The following is a 20771-nucleotide window of genomic DNA, read 5'->3' as shown; positions in this document are numbered from 1 at the left end:
GATCCCCGCATCCCTTGGATTCCTTCAAGCCTTGCTTAACTCGACACTGTCCCCGAAGCACTTGGACATCATCGCGGGCGGGTACCGCGCACCCTTGGACCCGCCGACGCTCTCAATCGCCTGCCGGATCTTCTTCTCGTCGTCCTGGCTCAGCTGGACCTTGACCGCCTCGGCGTTCTCCTCCAGGTACTTGACCCGCTTGGTCCCGGGGATGGGAATGAAGTCTATTCGTCGCGCTCGTTAGTCAAGCAGCCCATGTGGAGAGAAGTGTATCATCATGATAGAATCGGCGAATGGGCGAGCTGTGGCATCTGCTTACCTTCTCCTTGCGACAAGACCCACGCCAACGCCAGCTGCCCCGGCGTGCACCCCTTCTCCTTCGCGATACCGGCCAGCGTCTCGACAAGCTTGAGGTTATCCCCAAAGTGCTCCTCCGAGAAGCGGGGATGCTTGGACCGCGTATCGCTCTCGTCCAGGTCCGCGCGGCTCTTGATGGCGCCCGTCAGGAACCCACGGCCGAGAGGGGAGTACGCCACGATCTTGACCCCGAACTCGCGGGCCGTCTTGAGGAACTCGGTCTGCTCGCTCTCAATCTCGAGCGCGAAGGGCGAGTACTCCATCTGCGCCGCGGCAATGGGGTGCACCGCGCACGCGCGCCGGAGGGTGCGGGCCGAGCACTCGCTCAGCCCCAGGTAGCGGATCTTGCCCTCGGCCTTCAGGTCCGCCATGGCCTTCACGGTCTCCTCGATGGGCGTGTCCGGGTCGACGCGGTGCTGATAATACAGATCGACGCGGTCCGTCTGCAGGCGCGCGAGCGAGTCCCTAATCGCCTGCTTGACGTAGGCCGCATCCCCATGAACAGCCATGACGCCGTCCTCGAAGCGGTTGGCGAACTTGGTGGCCAGGAAGATCTCGTCGCGGCGGCCCGTCTCGGCGAACCACTTGCCCAGCAGCTGCTCGTTGGTGAAGGGCCCGTAGATGTCCGACGTGTCCCAAAACGTGATGCCCAGGTCCGCCGCGCGCGTCAGCACCTTCAGCGACTCGGCCTCGTCGTAACCGCCGTTGGACGTGTAGCCAAAGGACATGCCCATGCAGCCCAGGCCCAGGGCGGAGACGGAGTCGCTTCCGATTTTGCGCTGGGGGAACTTGGAGGCTGCCATGTTTGCTGTGGTGATGCGGTTTAGACTGTCGTTTCTGTAAAACTTGGGTAGGTTCAATTGAAGATAAGTTGAAAATGACCCGTGTAATGAATTGATATAATTGAGCTACTGAAATAAAGAATGCTTCCGCAACTGGCTGATATTGATAGTAGTATATCACGGTGAGGGGTCACGACGATAGCGTCATGTCCGTCCCTTAAAGCCGAGGGGAGATCGCCAATCGCTGTGGAGACAAGCCCCATAACCCCGGATGGCGTCACAGACCTATCACCAAATCATCACGGCTTGGAGAAATGTAAGTTGCGCAGGTAAGGGATGAGTCACCGAAAAGCGGTAATAGCGCGCGTCCTCGCGTTTCGGACATCGGACTTAAAATGCTCAAGCTGCGTTTCAAATCTGCAGGTCGCCGCGGGTAAGACAGGTTCATCATAACCATCATCAAGTGTGGGAATTAGTAATACAATTAAAGTACATATGCAACGCTAATCGACAATCGGCAGTTCTCTTTTCTCTTTCTCTCTGTGCATTATTACTTCATCATAGCATTAGACCGAGAGACTGTTTCACGAGATCTCTTTTATTTGGAGAGCAGCTCGACGACGGCCTTGTAGGCGTCCTTCTGCTTGTACTGGTGGTCGAACAGAAGGGGGTTGTCGTTGGGCAGCCAAGAGTTCTAATGAGTCATATGTCAGCTTCAATTCAATTCGGAGCAAGTGGGAGAGTGGGAAAGAGACTTACGGCATCGCTGACACCCCAGGTGGTGATGCCGACACACATCTCGATGGCCAAGCAGGCCTCGAAAACCTTGACGTACTCGTCGGCGGGCGCGTTCAGGATGTCGAGCTCCGTGATGGCGAGCTCGGTGACGCCGGACTTGGACAACAGCTCCATGCCGTCCTTCATCTCAGCGGCGGTGGGGTTGGCACCGCCCAGGTGGCCCTGCAGACCGACACCGTCGATGGGGATGCCGGCGGCGATCCACTTCTTGACGTAGTTGTTGAGGCCGGTGACCTTGGTGCCCGAGGCGGACTCGAGGTGGTACTCGTTGATGTAGAGCTTGGCCTCGGGGTCGGCGGCGCGGGCGGCCTCGAAGGCGATGCGCACAAAGTCCTCGCCCAGGACCCGGGTGAAGACCATGTCGCGCAGGGTACCGTCCTCGTTGAAGATCTCGTTGACCACGTCCCAGGCCTTGATCTGGCCCTTGTAGCGGCCGACGACCTTGCTGATGTGGTTCTGGATCACCTTGGTGAGCTGGTCCTTGTCCGTGATGGACTTAACCCACTGCGGCAGCTGCTGGTACCACAGCAGCGTGTGGCCGCGGATGATCTTGTTGTGCTCCTTGGCGTACTTGACCAGGGCGTCGGAGCCAGTGAAGCTGAAGGAGTCCTGGCGCGGCTCGATGGCGTCCCACTTCATCGAGTTCTCGGGCGTCACCTGGCCAAAGTCGGACTCGACCAGCGCCTCGAGCGGCTTGACCGACAGCGAGCCCTGGTCGGCTGAGGTGCCGAAGTACTGCTTGCCCTTGGCCTTGAACAGGGCGTCGATGCCGGCGTCAGGACCCGGGGCCGGGGCCTTGGAGGGGTGGCCGATGGCGCCGCCGACGATGAGGCGGTCGGCGAGGGGACGGCTGGGGTAGGTACTGCGGTGGCGGAGGTGACAGCCGTGGCCGAGGCCGAGGCAGAAGACACGACGGCGGTCGAGCTGCTGGGGCGGTGCTTGCAAGGGCTGGCCATGGCGCCCAAGGGGGCAAGAAGGTAAGCAATCGTGGAAGCCTTCATGTTGGCGGATTGCGTGTGTGTGGGTGTGTGTGGTTTAGAAAAGATTGGCTGGTAGCAACAATAGGTTACTGATCAGTGAGTGGATGGATGTAGATCCGTAGCGAAAGACAATAGATAGTGACTGTAAAGATCGAGCTTAACGATAGTAAGTCGTTCAATAAGATGAACCGACAAGATGGACTGGCCGCGACGAAGAGAAAGAGGCTAGAGAGCGAGAGTGAGATGGAGTGTCTCTCTCCTTCAGTTGGCGCCGGCCGGACTGCAACCATATATAAACCAACGCCAGCCAACTGGCATGTTGCTCTTTCGGACGACTGACTCTCAGACTGCGACCCCCAAATCCCATAAGCAGCAGTGAAGGTGGGCCTGGCGGCGACGAGCTGCCGAATTGGGGCATGCCCAGAGCAGATGTTGCAGGCATTGGAGAACAGCCATCCCTGCAATATACCCGAACGAGCCGCATGCCGTGCTCCATCCACACCACCCAGGCCACTTCCCCCCTGGTGGCCAGGGGGGCTATTTCAGGAAAGGCCTCCCTCTTGTCGAGATTCGCTCCCCACGCGGTACGAGCAATTGGATTGCAGACATCATAGCAGTATTGATTGAAAGGGCGATTGCCGTAGCGAGGTAGAATAAAATGAGGGCCCGTCTTTAGTCGATAGCACGATGACAAGATGGCGGAGATTCGTGGTCCGTCTCGGTCAGGTAGAGCAGACAAACAGCTGAAGACGGTTCATCCGATTGCGTAGCGCACCTGGCTAATTAGCAAGAACAGGCGACCGACTAAGCAGGACTGGGAAGACCGTTGCCTTGATCCAAGTTTACGAGCTAGTCGAGCCGCCTTCACCCAAGTTGACATGTTTCAGGCGGATGGACAAGAATGAAAAGAAAGCTGCGCCCTCGGTGTGGTTCAAGTCCAACGTATGGCAGTGGTGTGTTGCGTTGGGGAAATGTTTGCCCACCCTCTTTGCGCTTGGTCGACAAGAGTCTCGGTTAAGAGGGACGAGGTCGTAGCGGCGGTGGTCCTGAGGTGGTGGTGATGCACACCCACTCGGTCGGGGCAATAGAAAAAATCGAAGATCATTGGCACGCTAATGGGAAACCCTCCTACGGCGGCCCGCTCTTTCAGGGGAACCAAACCAGAAAAGGCCAATGGGACGGATTTGACAGGCGGTCCGCGGGCTTCTCAATCCTAGTAGGTCCCTGAAAGCCCGCTGGAAACCACACGGACCTGATGGCTAGATCAATTGATCAGTGATGTGCACCTGCAGACACTAATGGAAAACCGGGCGCATTGACGGGCAGCGTGCCTGGTGCCTGGCATGAGTAGCGCTGCATGATGGATTGATCCAAGCTGATGGAAACCCCCAAGCAGGAATCGCCGACGACGACAGCAAGGCGGGAGCCATGCTCATGCTACATATCTGAGCTCTATTATAGATATAAATATCGTGGCCAGCTGGGTGCCGTTAGTTATGCCGCGCGCAGTCTCGTCATGCTGTTTTCTAGGCGAAACAAACATGTGTCGTGGATGGCCAGGTTCGGCTGGGGCCGTCGTCGCTGCGCCTTCGGGGTGGGGGTTGTGCACATGAACGGGCAGCGCCGGTACACGTAACTGCTTCATGCAACCGCCGGCGATTGGGTGGGATGCACGCTGTCGGTATATTCATATTTGATGGCCTTGACCTCCTTTTCAACCTGCAAACCTGATTTCATGTCGTTGCTGCTTGTTTTCACGAGAGGCGCAAGTTGGCAGGTAGGCAGCTCAGGTGCATTGCGGCGCCAAGTACCTACTTACCTAACGTTTCCCTCAAGGATCACCTAAAGTACCTGATGGGAGGTGGGGATTTGACATGCTCCCCCAGCGCACCTGCATGCCCCTGTCAACTCCCATCCCGATCCGATCAACGTCGATATTTTGGGCATTTTCTTAAATTGTGCTTCCGCGAGGCGCTTACCTTGTTGATCTTTTCTGTTCTCTTTTGGGGTCGATATATTTCGATTGAGGAATTGCATCACCGTACTCTGCGCTTTCCGATTGCTCCCTGGTATAAAACCTTGCCCCTTTTCTCCCCTGCAAACTCAACTTGTCGTGTTGAATCGCGACAACGCCAGATAGAGAGCCGCGACCCCTGTGCAGTGTCTGAAATTTTAGATGCACGGCAAGATTCAATATGTTACCATCTCGGATCGCTAAATCCTTGCTCAAAATAAGACCAGGACGAGGTGGTCCGCGGATGAGTCCAGGCCGGGCCAAATGATTAGGCCACGATGTGTTCTCTCGAAGCTTTCTTGAGTGTGTGGTTTCTCTGACAGAGCGATCACAGCATAACAAACGAACCTGTCTGCCGGAGTACTTATCACACAATGTTGGAGGACGGATCGGTCCCTTGCAATTGATTTTACGTAGAGGAGAAACGAAACCGAACCCTTCTTCTCGTTTTCGCGAAGCCATGTTTGAACGCATCGTCGGATCAGGGGCGTCACGTTGACCAGCCTGCGATCGGCAGAGGGTTCAATCATGCCGTACTCGACCAACACCGGAGTCAGAACCGAAAACTCAATCCTGTTGAAAAACGCGCTCGAAACCGTCTGAACGTACAACGATGCGACTGTGAGTAAGAGTTCAGCTGCGTCTCCGTGATCCTTTTGCAGTAGCTCAAACACCAGTTGCCAAGCTCTCTGAGGTCGTCGCTCGGAGTTGCTTTTGTGGCAGTTTGTTTTTAGGCCCATCATATCCAGATAGTCCTGCCAAGGAACGTCAGTCTTCTTGAAAAGATACGCCAGTGTCAGTGTGCCTGCTGAGCCGCGCAGCTTTCGTGCTACATTGACAGATACTTTCTGTGTTCGTTGTTCAATACGGGCCGACCCAGAAGCATGAACGATGCATCTTCGTCAGTCAATTGGCTCACGGTTATGATGCATTCAGTGCGCTCTTTAGCGAGGTCAGACGCTATCTGTTTGTCCCTGGTGGTGACTAGGATCTGGGCACGAGAAGGCACCTTCGGGAGGTAGTCCACTAGTCGGTTCCTCATGAGCTTCATGTCTTCTAGGCCGTCCAGTACGATCAGCCACTGGCCACCAACGTCTTGCCGGAGAGCGTCACGGACCGCGGCAAGCACTCCGTTGATCTTAATCTTTGTCTTGCTAAGGTGGAGGTCCTCGGCTATCCGGTTGTACGCATGTTCAAATTGGATGGGGCAGGTAACATTCACCCAATGGACGTGTGAGCCGGTGTGGGTGAGATGGAAGCGGTGGGCATATTCAACAGCAATATGTGTTTTGCTACTGACGCACTACTGTTCAGCCGCTCGATACAAGCACTTACCCGTGATCAGAATCGCCACGTAATACAGCTAGACACGTGTTTTATACCACTTATCGTGTGTAAGGCTGGTACTACTATATAAATCTCTCTATATAACTATATAATATACATAACTATAATTATAAAAAGTTTAAGTAAAATACCCTCGTTCCATTTCATAGCTATTATAATAGCTAATAGTTTGATTATCATGACCTTCATTTTGACAATCTGAAACCTGTTGTCTATCGTCTTCACTACATAGCCCCTACGCGCAAATTGATCTTCTTTCGCGAGGGGCGCCGCTAGCGATAGTAGGTTATTTTGACTTGTACACCTGGAAATCATTGAACTCGCAGGGGCTTTATCTGTAGGATCAGAGGCGTCAGACCGTAATCTTTCCGTTGTTAGGCTCTCTTACCTAATCCCCTACGGTGAAGGATGTCTTTCGACGCCTTCGTCATTGCGACAATCTCCCTCATGACCGCCTTGTATCCCTGATCCTCAGGGTTTTCAAACTTGTTTAGATTGAAGTGGTCCAGGGGCAACATGCGCTTTTTATGACCGGGCAATACTGACGAAGACTCGGTGGCGACAAACTCCTGAACAGACAGTTAACCAGTGGCCAATAATAAAGGTTTTCTGTAGGCATAAGATTTGTGGCGTACCAGGGGCATATTCTTGCGACCGACAACCAACCCAACGTTGGTCGGCTTTGACTCGTAGAAGCAGAAAATCTGAGGTGCTTTATCTTTGGCCTGTAAGTTGCCCACGGCTCTGGTGAAGTTGTACACAGTCTCCTGGAGCACGTCGCTCTCCTGTGACATACTGTAGAGAACATTGTCCTGCATCTGCACTTCTGCCGCCACTACCGTGCGGTATACCTGCGACAGGGTAAGAGGCCCGGTGCCCAAGAAGATCATGCCCGTTATGGAATCGAATATGCCAGGATAGTCCTCAGAGTGCATACCCGCCAATATGTAGGCCTCGAATCAGATTTAGCTCGCAGCGAAACATGAGAACCTAAGCTGCTCGGGCATGCTCACCTTTTGCATCACGAGGCCCCCGAAGCAATGACCCACTAACAGTAGCGGGCGTTCCTGGCAGTGTGATCTCTCGTAGTTGTGATCTTGGAGAAACGATGTAGCGACGCCGCAAATTGAGGTTCTCACTGCGTCGTCGCCAAACCAATAAGATTCGTAGTTATACGTCATGATCCGTGCTGTAGGGAGTTCTGACGGGAGCATGTTCGAGTCACGCAGCCAGTTCGCTTTGGTCTCTCGATGTTCCCAAGCCGTTCTCGGGTATGCACCAATGCCGTGTACAGCAACGATACTGTAAACATATTAGCTGATCCTCGACGTGTTGACGAGTAGCCGACTTACTCGTACTCGGCATCATCCAGGTCCGGGGATGGTTCGAACATGACCTTGAGTCCCGTATCCTGGGGGCAGATTCTCCTCTGGTAAGAGCCGACTTTGTGCTTTGTTGAAGGGTTCGGTGGCGCCGGAGGCTCTTCAGCGCCGGGTGGGGATGTAATGGTGGTTTCCATCTTGGCCGACGTTGCAGACGATAGTTCCGCTACCTTTGGCTCTTCTTGCCTGCCTGTTCGTTCGAAAGACACCTGCATGGTTCAAACCTTCACCGATTCTGTGTTGAAGTATTCAGAGATACCTAGAAGATTGCATTCGATGTTTCACTTAGAAGATGAAGATATAGGCACACAGGCGTTACCATCAACAAGCCTGGTTTATATAAAATACTGAGCCCTAAGACGAGGAAAATGCAGAAACAAGAAGATACGCATTTCACACAAGTACAACCGCCAGGGGCGGTTTCATCCATGCAGAACAAACATGCATGTGTCAAATTTAGGGGACAGGGCGTTTTTCGTGTCACCCCAGCTTCAGCCATGCAACCATGGTGGGGCCAAAACCAGGCTACGCTCCTCGAGCGTACTGTGAATTGGGCAGCATTGCATCTCCCACAACCACCACAAAGTGGCCTGTGGGGTCATCAACAGGTGGCTACATCCGAAGTCAAGCTAAGCCTTGCGATATGCATTCAACTTTTGGTGAACTAATCACGGGCTATTGCATCCATGTTTGGGTTCGTAACGCTGCATGAGCGCATATCGTAGCCGCCTGGTTTCAGTCGGGTACCCTGCCAAGCGACCGATACGAATCCAGCGTAGTGCAATTTGAAGTGCATACAGCTTAAAATCTAAGTATTTAAAGAAGTATGTAAGGTCGTCTAGTGACCAGACAACCCAATTTGTCAGGTTGGATTCATCCGGGACATCGGTGGGCGCGAAGGAATGAGGCTTGGCCCCTTGATTCGTCTATTTTAATCAGGCAGAGCCCCTTATTGTCTTTTCACATCACCTTCTAATAGTATCGGTCTGATAACATCTTCAAACATATCACATGATCAGGCACTTAACTTAACCGTTAGCCTGCTTTCAGCCCCAGCCCCCTTTATTTGTTTTCTACTCCGAGAGTCTGACAACTGCCATGGAGATGAGTCTCATGCAGATAGGTCCTCAGGACGAGGCAGTGGTGCTGCCATTTTTGGAAACGAATCAGATTGTCGTGGATCAGGCCGAGGCCTCTCCAAGCCCGCTTATCGCATTTGACGACAAGCCTGCGGTGTTCGAGGCTATCAAGACCAAGCTGTCGACCGAGCGCTTGGAGCGCCTCTACCGCACGCTATTCCTGGTGTCGAACCGACGAAACATCAGCCCCCTGCATCACCAACTCGTCAAAGGGCGCCAGGCTCTGGTCACAGAGCGGGCCGACCTGCACCTCGTTTGGAACTACGACCGCATCCTTGTCAAGCCGATCCCCCACTGCCTCCTTAGCCACGCATTCTGGCAGACACACCTTTTGGCGCCCCTTGCACAACGCGCTACTGCCGGCCATCAGGGGGCTAGGCAAGCCTCGGCGGTTAAGACTTGGCAGGAGGCTCAGGGCTTTCTCCGCACCTACGCCAGCCTGATTCAGCACCCGTCGGACCTGCATCTCGCTAAAGCCCTGCACCTGGTCCCTGACCGAACCGAATGGAACACGTGGTGCCATTTCATCTGCGGATTCGCCCATCTCAGGGACAAGCAAGTGGCGCCCCGCTACCACTACGGGGAGTTGCGCCCAACGCGGCTGAACTTCTGGTGCAAAATCTTCCTTCGCGGCCAGAGCTACCTCGACACGACGCACAACTACGGCACCTACTTTGGCCACTTCTTCGCGCCCTACCTGTTTCTATTCTCGGCCGTGACTGTGGTGCTGGGCTGCCTTCAGGTGGCGTTGCAGCAGGAACCCCAGGGTCCCATGGCCAATCTGGCCAATTCTTTTGTCCCTTTCGCCATGCATTTGACCTTCGTCGGCGTCTTCTCGTTTCCCGTCCTGTATCTCGCCTTCCAGCTTAGAGAGCTATTGTACTTCGTCGTCTGGAACCGGGGATTGACATGAAAAGGGTCTAACTATGGTGCTGGAAGTATAGTTACTAATACAAAACTATGTTGTTGTTACAATGCCACGGCGCCACTGCTTGCTGGTCTTCTAAACGTGAAATGAAACTTTTGCCCCGTCAACCCCTCCTGCCTTGGTAGTTGGCCACTGTGCGCATCTGGCTGTCGTGTACTTGCCCGGACATGAACAGTCTGTGGGCCGTCCGCTCTTCCTGCTGCCGCCGGAGGTTCTCTCTGTGGTCAAACTCGCGATTGCCTCATTGAATGCGCGCGTCACCGCATCACGGTCAGCGCCGCTCTCCATTAGTAAGGCGAGAACATTTGCGTTGCCAGCCTGGGCGGCGATCCGGAGAGCCTCGCCGAATTGGAAATTGACCCGAATCGAATTGGAATCGAGCAGGGTCTCAAGCGCCAGGACTGACTTATTCCCCGAACCGGCTGCCTCGACTGCATTCAGAAGGGCAACGTTCACCGCATCTCCGCAGGCGCCACGTTCGAGGAAGAAACCGACCACCGAGGCGTACTGGATCTCACACCAGCCAGATGCCTCGAAGTTCTTCGTCATCGAGATCAGGGCGCGACTAAATGCTGCCGGACCAACGTACTCGGCCAGCAGGTCGATGGCGTCCGGTGCATGGGTAGCTGAGGCCTGGAAAAAGGCTTGATCGACATGAGACCCAGACGCACCCATTCCAAGCAGGAATTGGATTACTTGGAGCCCGACTGGGGTCGTCCAGTGGGCACCTGTCGATGTTGCGGAAACAAACGCAAGCTCCAGGTCGGCCGCGGAAAGGGTAGGTTTCGCCAGCAACTGGAGTATGGGATAGTCAAGGGCTCGGGCGGCAGACTCGACTGCGTGGGATTTCAATCGCCGACCGGCAGCTTGGTCAATTGATGCGGCCCCAAGTAGCAACTGGACGACATGTCTCTTCGTGTTGGGGTCCGACAGCCCCATTGCGGAGGGTAATGCTGCCCCGAGAGAAGAGACGGATGGCTGGAATCGGACGAGGAGACGGAGTGTATGGACCCAGCCCTTAGTCACGACCAGTACCAGAACCTTTCCATCGTGGAAGTTGACATCGGCGCGTCCCTTTTCCAGGAGGAGCTGAACAAGGGGTAGCCATGTAGACTCGTGGTCTTTGATGGCGTCCCCACGGCCTAAACATCTCACAAGTACCTGGCTCAAGCAGTCTCCGCAGACGCCTGCACCAAGGAGGTGCTCGATCATAAGGTAGGCCCCCTCGGCACTATGAATCTTGGCTGTCTGCAAAACCGCCGCTGACAACGTAGATGGAGATCGGCAACAGTTGGTGAGTCTGAAACGGGTAACGACCACTTGATCGATGCCGAGACTGCCATTGTGGCGGCCGGCGTGCGGTGGGTGATGGTAATGTAAGCAAACTGAAAGGGCAACCTTGTGAGACCAGCTCACTTTGATGCGGGCGCAGCTTATGACTCGAAACAGACTTGATACTCGCTAAGTAGATTATCTTGTTGGTAAGGTGTCCAGTGCATGGAAATGGACGAATTCGCACGCTAGTCTGGTCACTTCAAGACGCATAGACTTTCCCGAAGCAGTCATCGCTACTTGGTCGCTACCAGCAGAGCCTCAACTACGCCCGAATGCTACTGGTCCTACATCAGCCAGGCTGTGGACAGTAGTTGAGACATTTCAGCCAGTAAACTATTAATAGACACTGGGACCGGTGTGCATTGCATCTCACACTAATGCAGATGCAGCTTGTTCCCTTTTGGGTTGATCCTACCCTATTGGTCCAACGCACCCGATATTCTATTCTTGGGATGCACTGTGAGGCTGAATCTAGCCGGGTACTTACTTCTAATGTACTCTCACGGCTTTCTAATTCCAAGGCTGTGCTACCTTAAAGGTCGACAAGCATACGGCAGTAGCCTGCCAAGGAGAGAGTGTTGATTATCCGTCATGGTGGCCCCTGGTACAGCTTTTCGTGCTTATTTAACATAACCCCCGACGGCGTTCTCATTCCAGTCGTCAATCTCACGACAACCTACAGGCAGTAACAGACATCCAAAAAAAACCAAAGCAGTCGCCTGTCATGGCCTCTGGAACAGTAGCCCCCACCGAAACCCCGTCAGGATCACCCATGGCTGGGTCCGCCGAGTTCCTCTCCCGTCACCTGAAGCTTCCTGGCCATGCCTGCGGACATTTCCCCAAGTACCGAATCTTGACAAGTCAACCCCATCATGGCTATCCCAGTCGTCTTGGATTCTTCCACGACACCAAGTCCGAGCCCAGTGTAATTTACCTAGATACCTCAAAACTCTGCAAGAACTGCCTGGATCGTGTTGTCCCGATGGGATATAACTATTGGTCCATGTTATCTGCACACAATTATGTTGAGAAGGGGAAGTCATCCTCCACGACAAATCATGAGTCGGGTTATGCTGAACGCAAATCGAAGTGGCTTGATGCACCATCATCAGCGTCACAGTACCCACAGCTCATTCAAGCCAGGGCCGAGCTGTCCCCCGGAGAGGACTCAACGGCGAGAGCCGTTGTAAATCAAAACCCAACTATGCCTATTACGGTCTCAATTCCTCAGCTTTCATGGGCAAGCGAGGCCTGGCAGTGGCTGAGTAGCCAACGAAAGCCTTTCTACATTGACCATCTCCATATGATCAAGGGCTGGACGTCTCTAGCCGAGGCAATGGCTGCGCGCGACTTCCTGATAGTCGAGAGAACCGGAGCACCTTTTATCCCGACCCAACAACGAGATCGCGGGAAGACGAGCAAGGTGGCTCGTAAACCGGCAAAAGATCCGAGGCCGACGGACGTCGGAACCACGTCTGCCGGACTCAACGACGAAACTCTCAAAACGACCAAGACAACCAAGACTACACGGAAGAAGAGCACTTTAGATCCACGAGCCCCAGATCCGACACCAGCTACCCCTCCTGATCATTACCCCGAATTCGGCGCTGCTGAGGATCTACCACTTCCCTCGTCAATATTTCCGGGCAAGGAAAAGCAACCTACCAGTCAAATTCCAAAACAGAAGAGTAAATCGTCGCCAAAGATCGCCAAAACAGATACGCCGCCTCCTGACTCGACCAGGCCAAACAGTGCACACACTCAGGGTGAAGAGAAATCGGCCAAGGCGACTGGTAAACCACAAAAGAAGCCTCGGCCCAGGAAGAATGAGCATGTAAGTACACCTGGGAAGGTCGGTCCTTGCCATCAGTTCCACCACTAAATCTACTAGTTACAGGAGTCTTCTACCAAGCCCGTCTTCAGTCACACGAGTGACTACAATCGCTATGAGCCACTCCCATTCGATAGCCCAGTCAAGCCCGCAAGCTTGGGGGACTACCAACGCGGAGTGGAGTTTGCCGTCAGAACACGAGAGCTTCCGTTTCGGATCCCCCCTGAAAAGGATTTTGGCAAAGACTACAGTTCAACCAAGAGGAGCAAAGACTTACGAAGTCCAGATTCGCTCGTGGAAGAAGAGGAAGTGATGGCCCTGGTGGGCAGCCGTGGTCGTAGGGAGCAAGCGGGCCCGGAAATCAGCCTGGAGCTCATCGAGCCCATGGTTAAAGGCATGCCCAAGTTACCGGCTGCTTCCGGGAAGACGGACAGGCCGCAAAAGGCCCAGACGACCAAGTCTAGCGCCGTTGCCACAAAGCCGCCCGGATACACGTCAGCTCAGAAAGGACCGGCTACCTTCAAGGCAGACCAGCCGTCGCCACCTTTGCGCAACGACAAGCTGGGGAAAGATAAGACGCCCATGTCTGGGGTCGATTGGAAAGACCCAGCCCGAGACAAGTCTGCTCAGAAAGTATTAGCTACTTCCAAGTCAGACAGGCTGCGCAAAGTTGAAACGCCCAAGTCTAAAGTCGGTTCAGCAGACCCATCCCGAAATAAAATAAATGGTCAAGCACCGATGTTGGCAACCCTCGCAACAGTTAACGAATCAGAAGATCAGGTCGAAACCCAGACGGTGTACTCCGACACCAAGAGCTTGAATGACTTAGTCATATTGGATTATGTAATAGCGTTCGTAGATAAGCTAGTCCGATCATTGCCTTCTGCCTTTAATGCAGCCGAGTTCGAGAGAGTTTCCGTGGGGCTTGATGAACTTCTCCAGGCATTCTCAGTCATTATTGGTAGTGATGGAAGCACGCCAGAGTATCGAAAGCTCATGTACTTGGTCTATCGCTTCCGCAAGTAAGTCATGTGACGAAAAGAGGATTTGCCTGAATTCCCGTCCATTCTAACAAACTGTTAGGAACATCATAGCCAAGCTTGGACAAATATATGCTGAGCCCCCAACTCGGCATTTTGGGGATCCCAAGTCCATGTCGGTTGAGGAGAAAATGTCGGTTCTATGGGGAGAAAGGGATGATAACGTAGCTCCCGAAGAACTCGATTTCTTTTTTAACGACGACGACGATGGCAGCGACGACAGCGATAACGAGAGTTTACCTAACTTGGACAGATATAAGGATATAATCAATCAAACCTCTGCTTTCTAATGGCTGGGTTTCCGAGTTTCAATAGCGGATAGACTGAATTGCCCGGGGCCTTTTAACACCCAAAAGAATATCCGAAGTTTTTTCTTAAAAAGTATCGTATCGTATAAGAAATTCAACCGAGCGGCAATTATACGAATAGAAATTAAATATAAATTTAACTAGAATTTCTCTAAATTTTATATTAAATAATAATATTTTTATTTAATTAAAGATGTCCTTAAATAATTAATTACTATAATAGGTTTTAGGAGTAATGTTTAAATAGCTATATATTTCGCTTATATTAAATAGATTTAAAGGGATAATAATATATATTTAATTTATACCCTTTAATAAATAATTAAAAACTCGCTCCTAATTAACTAAGAATATAAGTATATATAGCGAGATATAATTATAATTATAAAAGCAACTATTAACGTATCTTATACACGTAGGAGTTTTATAGTAATTGCATCGGGGCTACCTTTTTATATCGCAGAGATAGGAGAAATACTCGTATGGATCACTGCAGCATTGCGACAATCACCATACAGAACTACGGTAGCTACATGCAGGCCAGTCGTGTCTTCTATTCTACCGAGAACAAGCGGGGCACTGATCACAAATGAGGGCACAGGCCCAGTTACCACAGGTGTTTACAATATTGGGGTCACATTTCGAGCCTTGGATCCCGCTGAGCTCGAGCCTGACAGCCGCTGCTGGTTGGGTATTGGTCGGAACCCGGTCATCGTTGATGGATATCCTATCCCTCGCAGGTCACTAGATTCTAGTGGTCTGGAGGTTTCCATTGAGATCATGATCTTACTCGCAAATGCCAAATACATTGTGGATTTCGATCGGAGGACTTTTTTTAAAGGCTTTTCGATAATGCTTATGGTGACACGGGTATTCGGATCGACTGTATTCTAGTACTTATATTATAACACCGACCGAAATTATATATTTTATAAAGATCCTTAAGTTTTTAAAATATTAAAAAACGTAGCTTCCCTAGCTTTAAATTATAGACGTATATTAGGAAGCCGATATATTTTAAGCTGGTGTTAAAATGTTAATTGCTTTATTAATATATTACTACATCTTTTCCCATACATGCTATCTTTTTATTACATTGCTTTCGATGCCTCTTTTTAAGTTCTAACTTTAAAACTTCCTTTCCGGTTATATTTTAATATATAAGCTATCTTAAGTTTTTTTAATGTCTTTCCCTATCCTTTTAATTTAATTATACCTTTAGTTAATATATGTTAGCTTATATAATTTTAAAGACATTAAGAGTAAATTATAACATTAGTTAGTTTAAACTTAAACGTCTACATATAGCATTTACTGTTAATAAAGCTTCTATTATAGTTAGTAAATATATTAATATTAGAACTTTATTATCTATCGGCTTTAAAGATAAATTAAAATATATCGATTTTAGAAACGACTATATTTCTAACCTAAATATAATATATAAAAAACATTTTATATTTTATAATATTGTAATTAAATAAGCTTAGTTAATTAATAGAGTTAATATATTACTTTATTTAATGCGAGCTTTTATTAAAGTATAAACTAAAGAGTTATTTAAGAGTATATACCTCTTTAATAAAGATTAGCTTAAAGAAGCGCTTAAAGGTTATAATAAGGTATATACCTTACTCTATATCCTTTAAGATAAAGTTAACTAGTTATTATTACTTTAGTATAAAATAAAGGCTTTAACTAAAGAATTATTAATAAAGCATAGATAAATAATATAATAAAAGGTAAAGCATTAAACCGGTTACTTTTATTTTAAAGATTATATAAGGGAAATATATTAAATATTTTAATTAATTATAGTTTATTAATTTAATATAAACTATCGGGATAGCTTTAAATTTATAATAAAATATTCGCTTAAAAGGTAATTAATAGGGTTTAACTTTATAAATATTATTATATAATTTAAAAGTCTTTCTTTATAAGGTTATCTTTTAAACGTTAAAGGTAAAGGGTGGGTCGATTTTATTAGAGAGTTAAATTCTATTATACTTTTTAATAAAAACTTTAACGATTTAATAAAGCTTAAGGGACGTTTATATTAACTCTATATATTTAATATATTATTAAAATTTAATTAATTTAACGTAATAGTATAGGATATTTATAAAATTATAAAGAAATATAGGGATTATAATAGAAATATTTAAAGAATCGTTGAAAATATTTATTAATTTATACCGGATAAGCTTTACGAGCCCTATCAATGTAGCACGAGTACACTTAAAAGACACGATCGTGTTCAGGTATTCCTCCCCGGCAGGCCACCCGAAACTTTATTGCATTAGCCCACGAAGCCCTCGTCTCGAAGACAACGGTGCCATTCTTATTGGCCACAGCTTCGCGTACCCTCTACGCTGGGGTAGACGCTCACAGCCCGAGGAAGGGGAGCCAGAGATCTCTGAGGATTATGACCGCTCATGCCCACCAGATCATGACGTGGAACCCTCGGGTTCATGGAGCAATACGGAAAACTTTAGGTCAACCGGGAATAAACGCCCAAGACTATACTACGAGATGCAAAGCGAACATGATGACGCTCAGTCATCGAGCTCTAGCATGTATATGCATGAGAACGCTCAGTTCCTGCATCACTCAAGCTCTTCCGGAACCAACGTCGATACAAGCAACACCGAGGTATTAGCAACAACTGGCTCAAGTCTTACCGTCCCTGATTCGAACTTGAGCAACACGCCATCCGACAAGGGAAAGGAGAAGGAGAGTAAGTATACTGACCCAAATGATGCTACGGATTTCCCACTAATTATGCGCTACAGCCGAACCAGTAGGGTCATCCAGTGTCGATCCTCGTTTCCAGCCCGTTGTTACCGCTAATCTGGTCAGACCTTCTTCATCAAGACCGAGTGGTAACTTCACGAGCCAATGGCTATCGTATAATAAGACAGATGGAAGGAAAAGTTAACCGTTGACTGCATATGGAACAATGGTGCTAGCATATTAAGGTCATTTTGGTGCAGGCGTTAAGGGTGGTGTTGGCAGTGATAATAGTCAATATTCAATTGAAAAGGGTTTTGACGAATTCAAGAAGACATACCTTTCGAAATCATGGCAAGCCCCATGACCTCCCACCTAAACGCCGAAATGGCTAATCGAGGGGTTTCCGATAGCATGGTGGCAACAGTAATAGTTCAGGCCGCTGCCCCGGCAGATGTGACAACTCCACACATTACGCCAGAAACGGTCACTCATTAGCGAAGACAAGGATTATTCACTCGGGTACTTGGCCTAAAGTCTCTAAAAAGCTGTGCGGGCGATCTGACTAAACCTGGAACTTGATAAGATCTATAACACAACCACTCAATAGTGTTTCTATTATAACTAATTCGTATCAGAAGAGTGTCCTGCATGGGGCTGCTGACCCAGTCCAGACGCTGTAGTCGTAAAGGGCGAGTGCCTCGGCCGGGTCAGGTAAGGACTGAGGTGCTGGTGGTTGGCGTACGAAGCCCCAGGCACAGCCTGGACGTTCATCTCCTCGAAGGACGACGCATAGCTTCCTTGAGATTCCGAACGTGACATCTGGACGGTCCCGGACTTGGGGATGCCCCCATGCGACAGCCCGCCAGCACCCTGCGTCGGCTCGCCGTATGGCGACGACATGGATGGGTGAGGCCCTACTCGTACCAGTGAGCTCAGGGATCTGGGCGACACCGGCACCGGCACTGGTCTCGCCCCCGCCGAGGCCGCCGAATCCATGCCGCCGCTGTACCGCGACCCCGGCGACGTCCCCGCCGCCACCGTCTCGTCGACGTCGAAGTCGTCGTCGCGCTCCTCGTTGAGGCGGGCCTTGCGGGCGTCGTCGCCGCCCAGCACGCGGGCGCGGAAGAGGTCGTACTCGCGCGTCATCTTCTCGACCTGGGCAAAGTGCTCGTAGCGCAGCTGCGGCTGGAAGCCCGGGTCGCCGACGCGCTGCGCCTCGTCGCGCGCCAGCGACGTCGCCAGCAGGAAGGCGTTGCGGATCTGCCGGCCGTTCCAGGCGCCCTTGCCGTGCGGGAGGAATCGGTGGTAGTGGTCGGCGGCGAACTTCATGATGGCCGACTCCACGACGAAGACGGGCTTCTCGCCGCTGATGCGGTACTGCTGGTCCTCGGCCTCGCGCAGGCGCTCGATGTTGAGCCGGAAGATCTCGAGGGACTGGGACAGCCCGAGTCGTTTGTAGTGCAGGATGAGGTGGATACGCGAGCCTAGGGCCTGGTCCAGTTTGCCGATGCGGTTGGTGGTCAGGAACAGGATACCGTTGAAGTACTCAATCTTCCGTAGAAACGCTGTAGCTATCGTTAAGACCAAGAGTTCTGTGTCGAAAGGAGATGATGAGGGGGTGACCGGAGATGCACCCACTTGAAACCAGCTGGTTCGCGTTGGTGTTGTTCGTCGAACCGCTTCTGGCCGTCAGAAATACATCTGCCTCGTCAAGAAGAAGTATGCAGCCCCATAAATGCGCCAGCCGAAATATCCCTTCCATCTTTTCCTCAACGTTGTATGTGTCACTAAAAGCCGCCGTGGACATGGGGAAGAGTGGGCGTCGCGTCCACTGAGCTACGGCTTCGGCAGTGGCTGTCTTCCCAACCCCAGGCTCTCCGTGAACTACGACGCCATGGTCACTCCATCAGCAACCCGAGAAATCCACGTGCTAGATAGAAAGAAGAGCTTACGCATAATGTTCAAACCCCTGCCTTTGCCTCGGATGAAATCTTGCGATCGTATGTGGTCTCCCTGGTCTCCCAGCTGCTTCTCAATTGTATGCCTGCGCATGTGGGACTCAACAGCAGCTTTGAGCATCGATTTGTAGAGATCCGGCAGTTGTAGCTGCTCAAAAGCGCTTTCCTGGACGGTTATTGGTCTCAAAAACCGGACATCGATCGGCAAGAAAAGCCGTTCTTCCAAAGCATACGCAAACAGTCTTCGGGGGAGCAGGATCAAGTCGTCTTCCGCGACGTTTACTTCGTCCTTGGATGTCGCTGCTTGTTTCAGGTACTTGTCGGTGGCCCAGTAGTCTTCTTGCTCTATGTCGTCCAGTTCATTCGTCTGAAAAAGGAACTCGACTCTGGACTCTGTGAGCTTAGTCCGCTGGGAGTCTGACCAAACCACAAACGGGTGGGTTTCAACAGTGAGGTATGACGCAGTCTTGTCAGAAACATAATCGTGTCTGTTGAAAAATGCATTTTTGTGTGCGGGATCGGAGTTGAAGGCTTCCAGAAAGTCTATAATGACGTCCCCTTCAATGTGTACAGGTCGCATCTGCTTCTTCACAAAGAACGTACTTTTGTCCAGGATCGGCACGCCCATCGGATCCGTGACGAGCGACCAACCATTGTAGGCTACATGCCACTCCTTCAGGAATTTGGTGTAAAGTCGGCCGATCTGTTTGGATTCCGCCATGAGCCCTTCCACGCGACTAACGAATCGAAGCGGGTAGTAGGGCAGCTCCCTCACTTCCCGGTCGCCTTTGAACTGCTCGATGTCCAGTGCCAGGTCCACGGCACTGTAGGAAGTTCCGTCAAAATCAAGATAATAAGCGAAGACTGTGAAGCGCGGCTTATCGTCGTCGAAGCTCCAGGTGCCGTGCAACTTCCAAATACTCTGTTGCATGGAGCTCTCGTGGCCAAGACCACTTTCGGGAACACCTTTCGCCTCCACAATGTCTTTAACCGCATTCCTCAAGGTCATCGAGGGGACGAAGATGAGGTCTCCGGGCCGAAAGAGGTACCACAAATGGTCGTAGCGAACCATGACACGCTCGGTAGGAATCTTGTTTCGAAAATCCCGTAAGTGATGCATGATGTTGTTTTCGGCAAACTCGACAAAACATTCCAGATGCTGAAGTGCCTCCGCCTCTTCAAACTCGAAACGCTCCTCGGCTCCTTGAAACTGCGTCGTGGCCGAGGTGTCGAGCTCAGTCACCCGGTCGCGGAGTCGTTGCAGCTCCTGTTGGAAAGTCTCGTGGTAATGGACAAAATACTTGAAGGGCTGTGTAAAAGTCCGCGGATTCTCTCCCCAGGAGTACTCTGTTATCCTTGTGAAGAGCCTGAGTAGTGGTTTCGAGCGAATGCGTATGCGCTCTATCGACACGCGTTGCTGCCGAACCCGTGTGACGACATCTTCGGGCTTCTTCTCGTAGTCCTTGACGCCAAGCCGATGGCGACGGAGTGCCTCGTCGGCAATCTCCCTCTTGAAATCGGTTCCTGGCACCAGTGCTTCGATGGCGTACAGTGGCTCATCTTGAGAAAATCGATTCATAAAGCCTTCCCAGTTACAGTATCTGACTTTGGGAAGCATCTCACGCCCATCATCTCGGCTCTCCTGCTTCTCTCGTTGTCCATCACGTCCCAAGTCATCAGGAGTCGGTGCCTGGGCGTCGGGAAGGGGGGTGCTTGTCGCCATCATGTGGTGCTAACTACCCGAAGTCAATCGAGGCATGCGGAAACCTTGGTGTTTTGGTAAATCCATGACAGAACCTGTCAGAAATAAACCTGTCAGCATTGGGGGCCAAGACT

The 20771-nt window shown here is 51.0% G+C and overlaps 9 protein-coding genes across 9 annotated transcripts; 3 read left to right on the top strand and 6 right to left on the bottom strand.

The window, feature by feature from the left end:
• Nucleotides 1-24: 24 nt before the first annotated feature.
• On the bottom strand, nt 25-1160 carry PG985_001468 (aldo-keto reductase; the record flags this gene model as incomplete). Its single annotated transcript, XM_066821237.1, has 2 exons — nt 25-224; nt 320-1160. The coding sequence occupies 2 exons, from the start codon at nt 1158-1160 to the stop codon at nt 25-27; spliced, it is 1041 nt and encodes a 346-aa protein (XP_066692116.1).
• Nucleotides 1161-1737: 577 nt separating this feature from the next.
• On the bottom strand, nt 1738-2938 carry PG985_001467 (endo-1-4-beta-xylanase; the record flags this gene model as incomplete). The annotated part of the gene is made up of 3 exons (XM_066821236.1): nt 1738-1833; nt 1899-2799; nt 2847-2938. The coding sequence occupies 3 exons, from the start codon at nt 2936-2938 to the stop codon at nt 1738-1740; spliced, it is 1089 nt and encodes a 362-aa protein (XP_066692115.1).
• A 2360-nt stretch (nt 2939-5298) lies between these two features.
• On the bottom strand, nt 5299-7213 carry PG985_001466 (TPR-like protein; the record flags this gene model as incomplete). The annotated part of the gene is made up of 6 exons (XM_066821235.1): nt 5299-5327; nt 5368-5779; nt 5800-6234; nt 6462-6613; nt 6667-6847; nt 6914-7213. The coding sequence occupies 6 exons, from the start codon at nt 7211-7213 to the stop codon at nt 5299-5301; spliced, it is 1509 nt and encodes a 502-aa protein (XP_066692114.1).
• A 30-nt stretch (nt 7214-7243) lies between these two features.
• PG985_001465 (uncharacterized protein) lies at nt 7244-7797 on the bottom strand (the record flags this gene model as incomplete). The annotated part of the gene is made up of 2 exons (XM_066821234.1): nt 7244-7580; nt 7631-7797. 2 exons carry the CDS (start codon nt 7795-7797, stop codon nt 7244-7246), a joined length of 504 nt encoding a protein of 167 aa, XP_066692113.1.
• Nucleotides 7798-8758: 961 nt separating this feature from the next.
• PG985_001464 (uncharacterized protein) lies at nt 8759-9712 on the top strand (the record flags this gene model as incomplete). The annotated part of the gene is made up of 1 exon (XM_066821233.1): nt 8759-9712. The coding sequence occupies one exon, from the start codon at nt 8759-8761 to the stop codon at nt 9710-9712; it is 954 nt and encodes a 317-aa protein (XP_066692112.1).
• A 90-nt stretch (nt 9713-9802) lies between these two features.
• PG985_001463 (uncharacterized protein) lies at nt 9803-10939 on the bottom strand (the record flags this gene model as incomplete). Its single annotated transcript, XM_066821232.1, has 1 exon — nt 9803-10939. One exon carries the CDS (start codon nt 10937-10939, stop codon nt 9803-9805), a length of 1137 nt encoding a protein of 378 aa, XP_066692111.1.
• An 847-nt stretch (nt 10940-11786) lies between these two features.
• Nucleotides 11787-13919, top strand: PG985_001462 (uncharacterized protein; the record flags this gene model as incomplete). Its single annotated transcript, XM_066821231.1, has 2 exons — nt 11787-12896; nt 12960-13919. The coding sequence occupies 2 exons, from the start codon at nt 11787-11789 to the stop codon at nt 13917-13919; spliced, it is 2070 nt and encodes a 689-aa protein (XP_066692110.1).
• A 2857-nt stretch (nt 13920-16776) lies between these two features.
• Nucleotides 16777-17182, top strand: PG985_001461 (uncharacterized protein; the record flags this gene model as incomplete). Its single annotated transcript, XM_066821230.1, has 2 exons — nt 16777-16981; nt 17037-17182. 2 exons carry the CDS (start codon nt 16777-16779, stop codon nt 17180-17182), a joined length of 351 nt encoding a protein of 116 aa, XP_066692109.1.
• A 416-nt stretch (nt 17183-17598) lies between these two features.
• Nucleotides 17599-20658, bottom strand: PG985_001460 (uncharacterized protein; the record flags this gene model as incomplete). Its single annotated transcript, XM_066821229.1, has 3 exons — nt 17599-18542; nt 18616-18861; nt 18930-20658. 3 exons carry the CDS (start codon nt 20656-20658, stop codon nt 17599-17601), a joined length of 2919 nt encoding a protein of 972 aa, XP_066692108.1.
• Nucleotides 20659-20771: the final 113 nt, after the last annotated feature.

This window comes from Apiospora marii (assembly GCF_038362585.1).
Source record: "Apiospora marii strain CBS 49790 chromosome Unknown utg000001l_segment0_segment0, whole genome shotgun sequence".
Classification (NCBI taxonomy): domain Eukaryota; kingdom Fungi; phylum Ascomycota; class Sordariomycetes; order Amphisphaeriales; family Apiosporaceae; genus Apiospora; species Apiospora marii.
The sequence above is the reverse complement of the archived record's forward strand: the minus strand, read 5'-3'. Positions and strand labels throughout refer to the sequence as shown.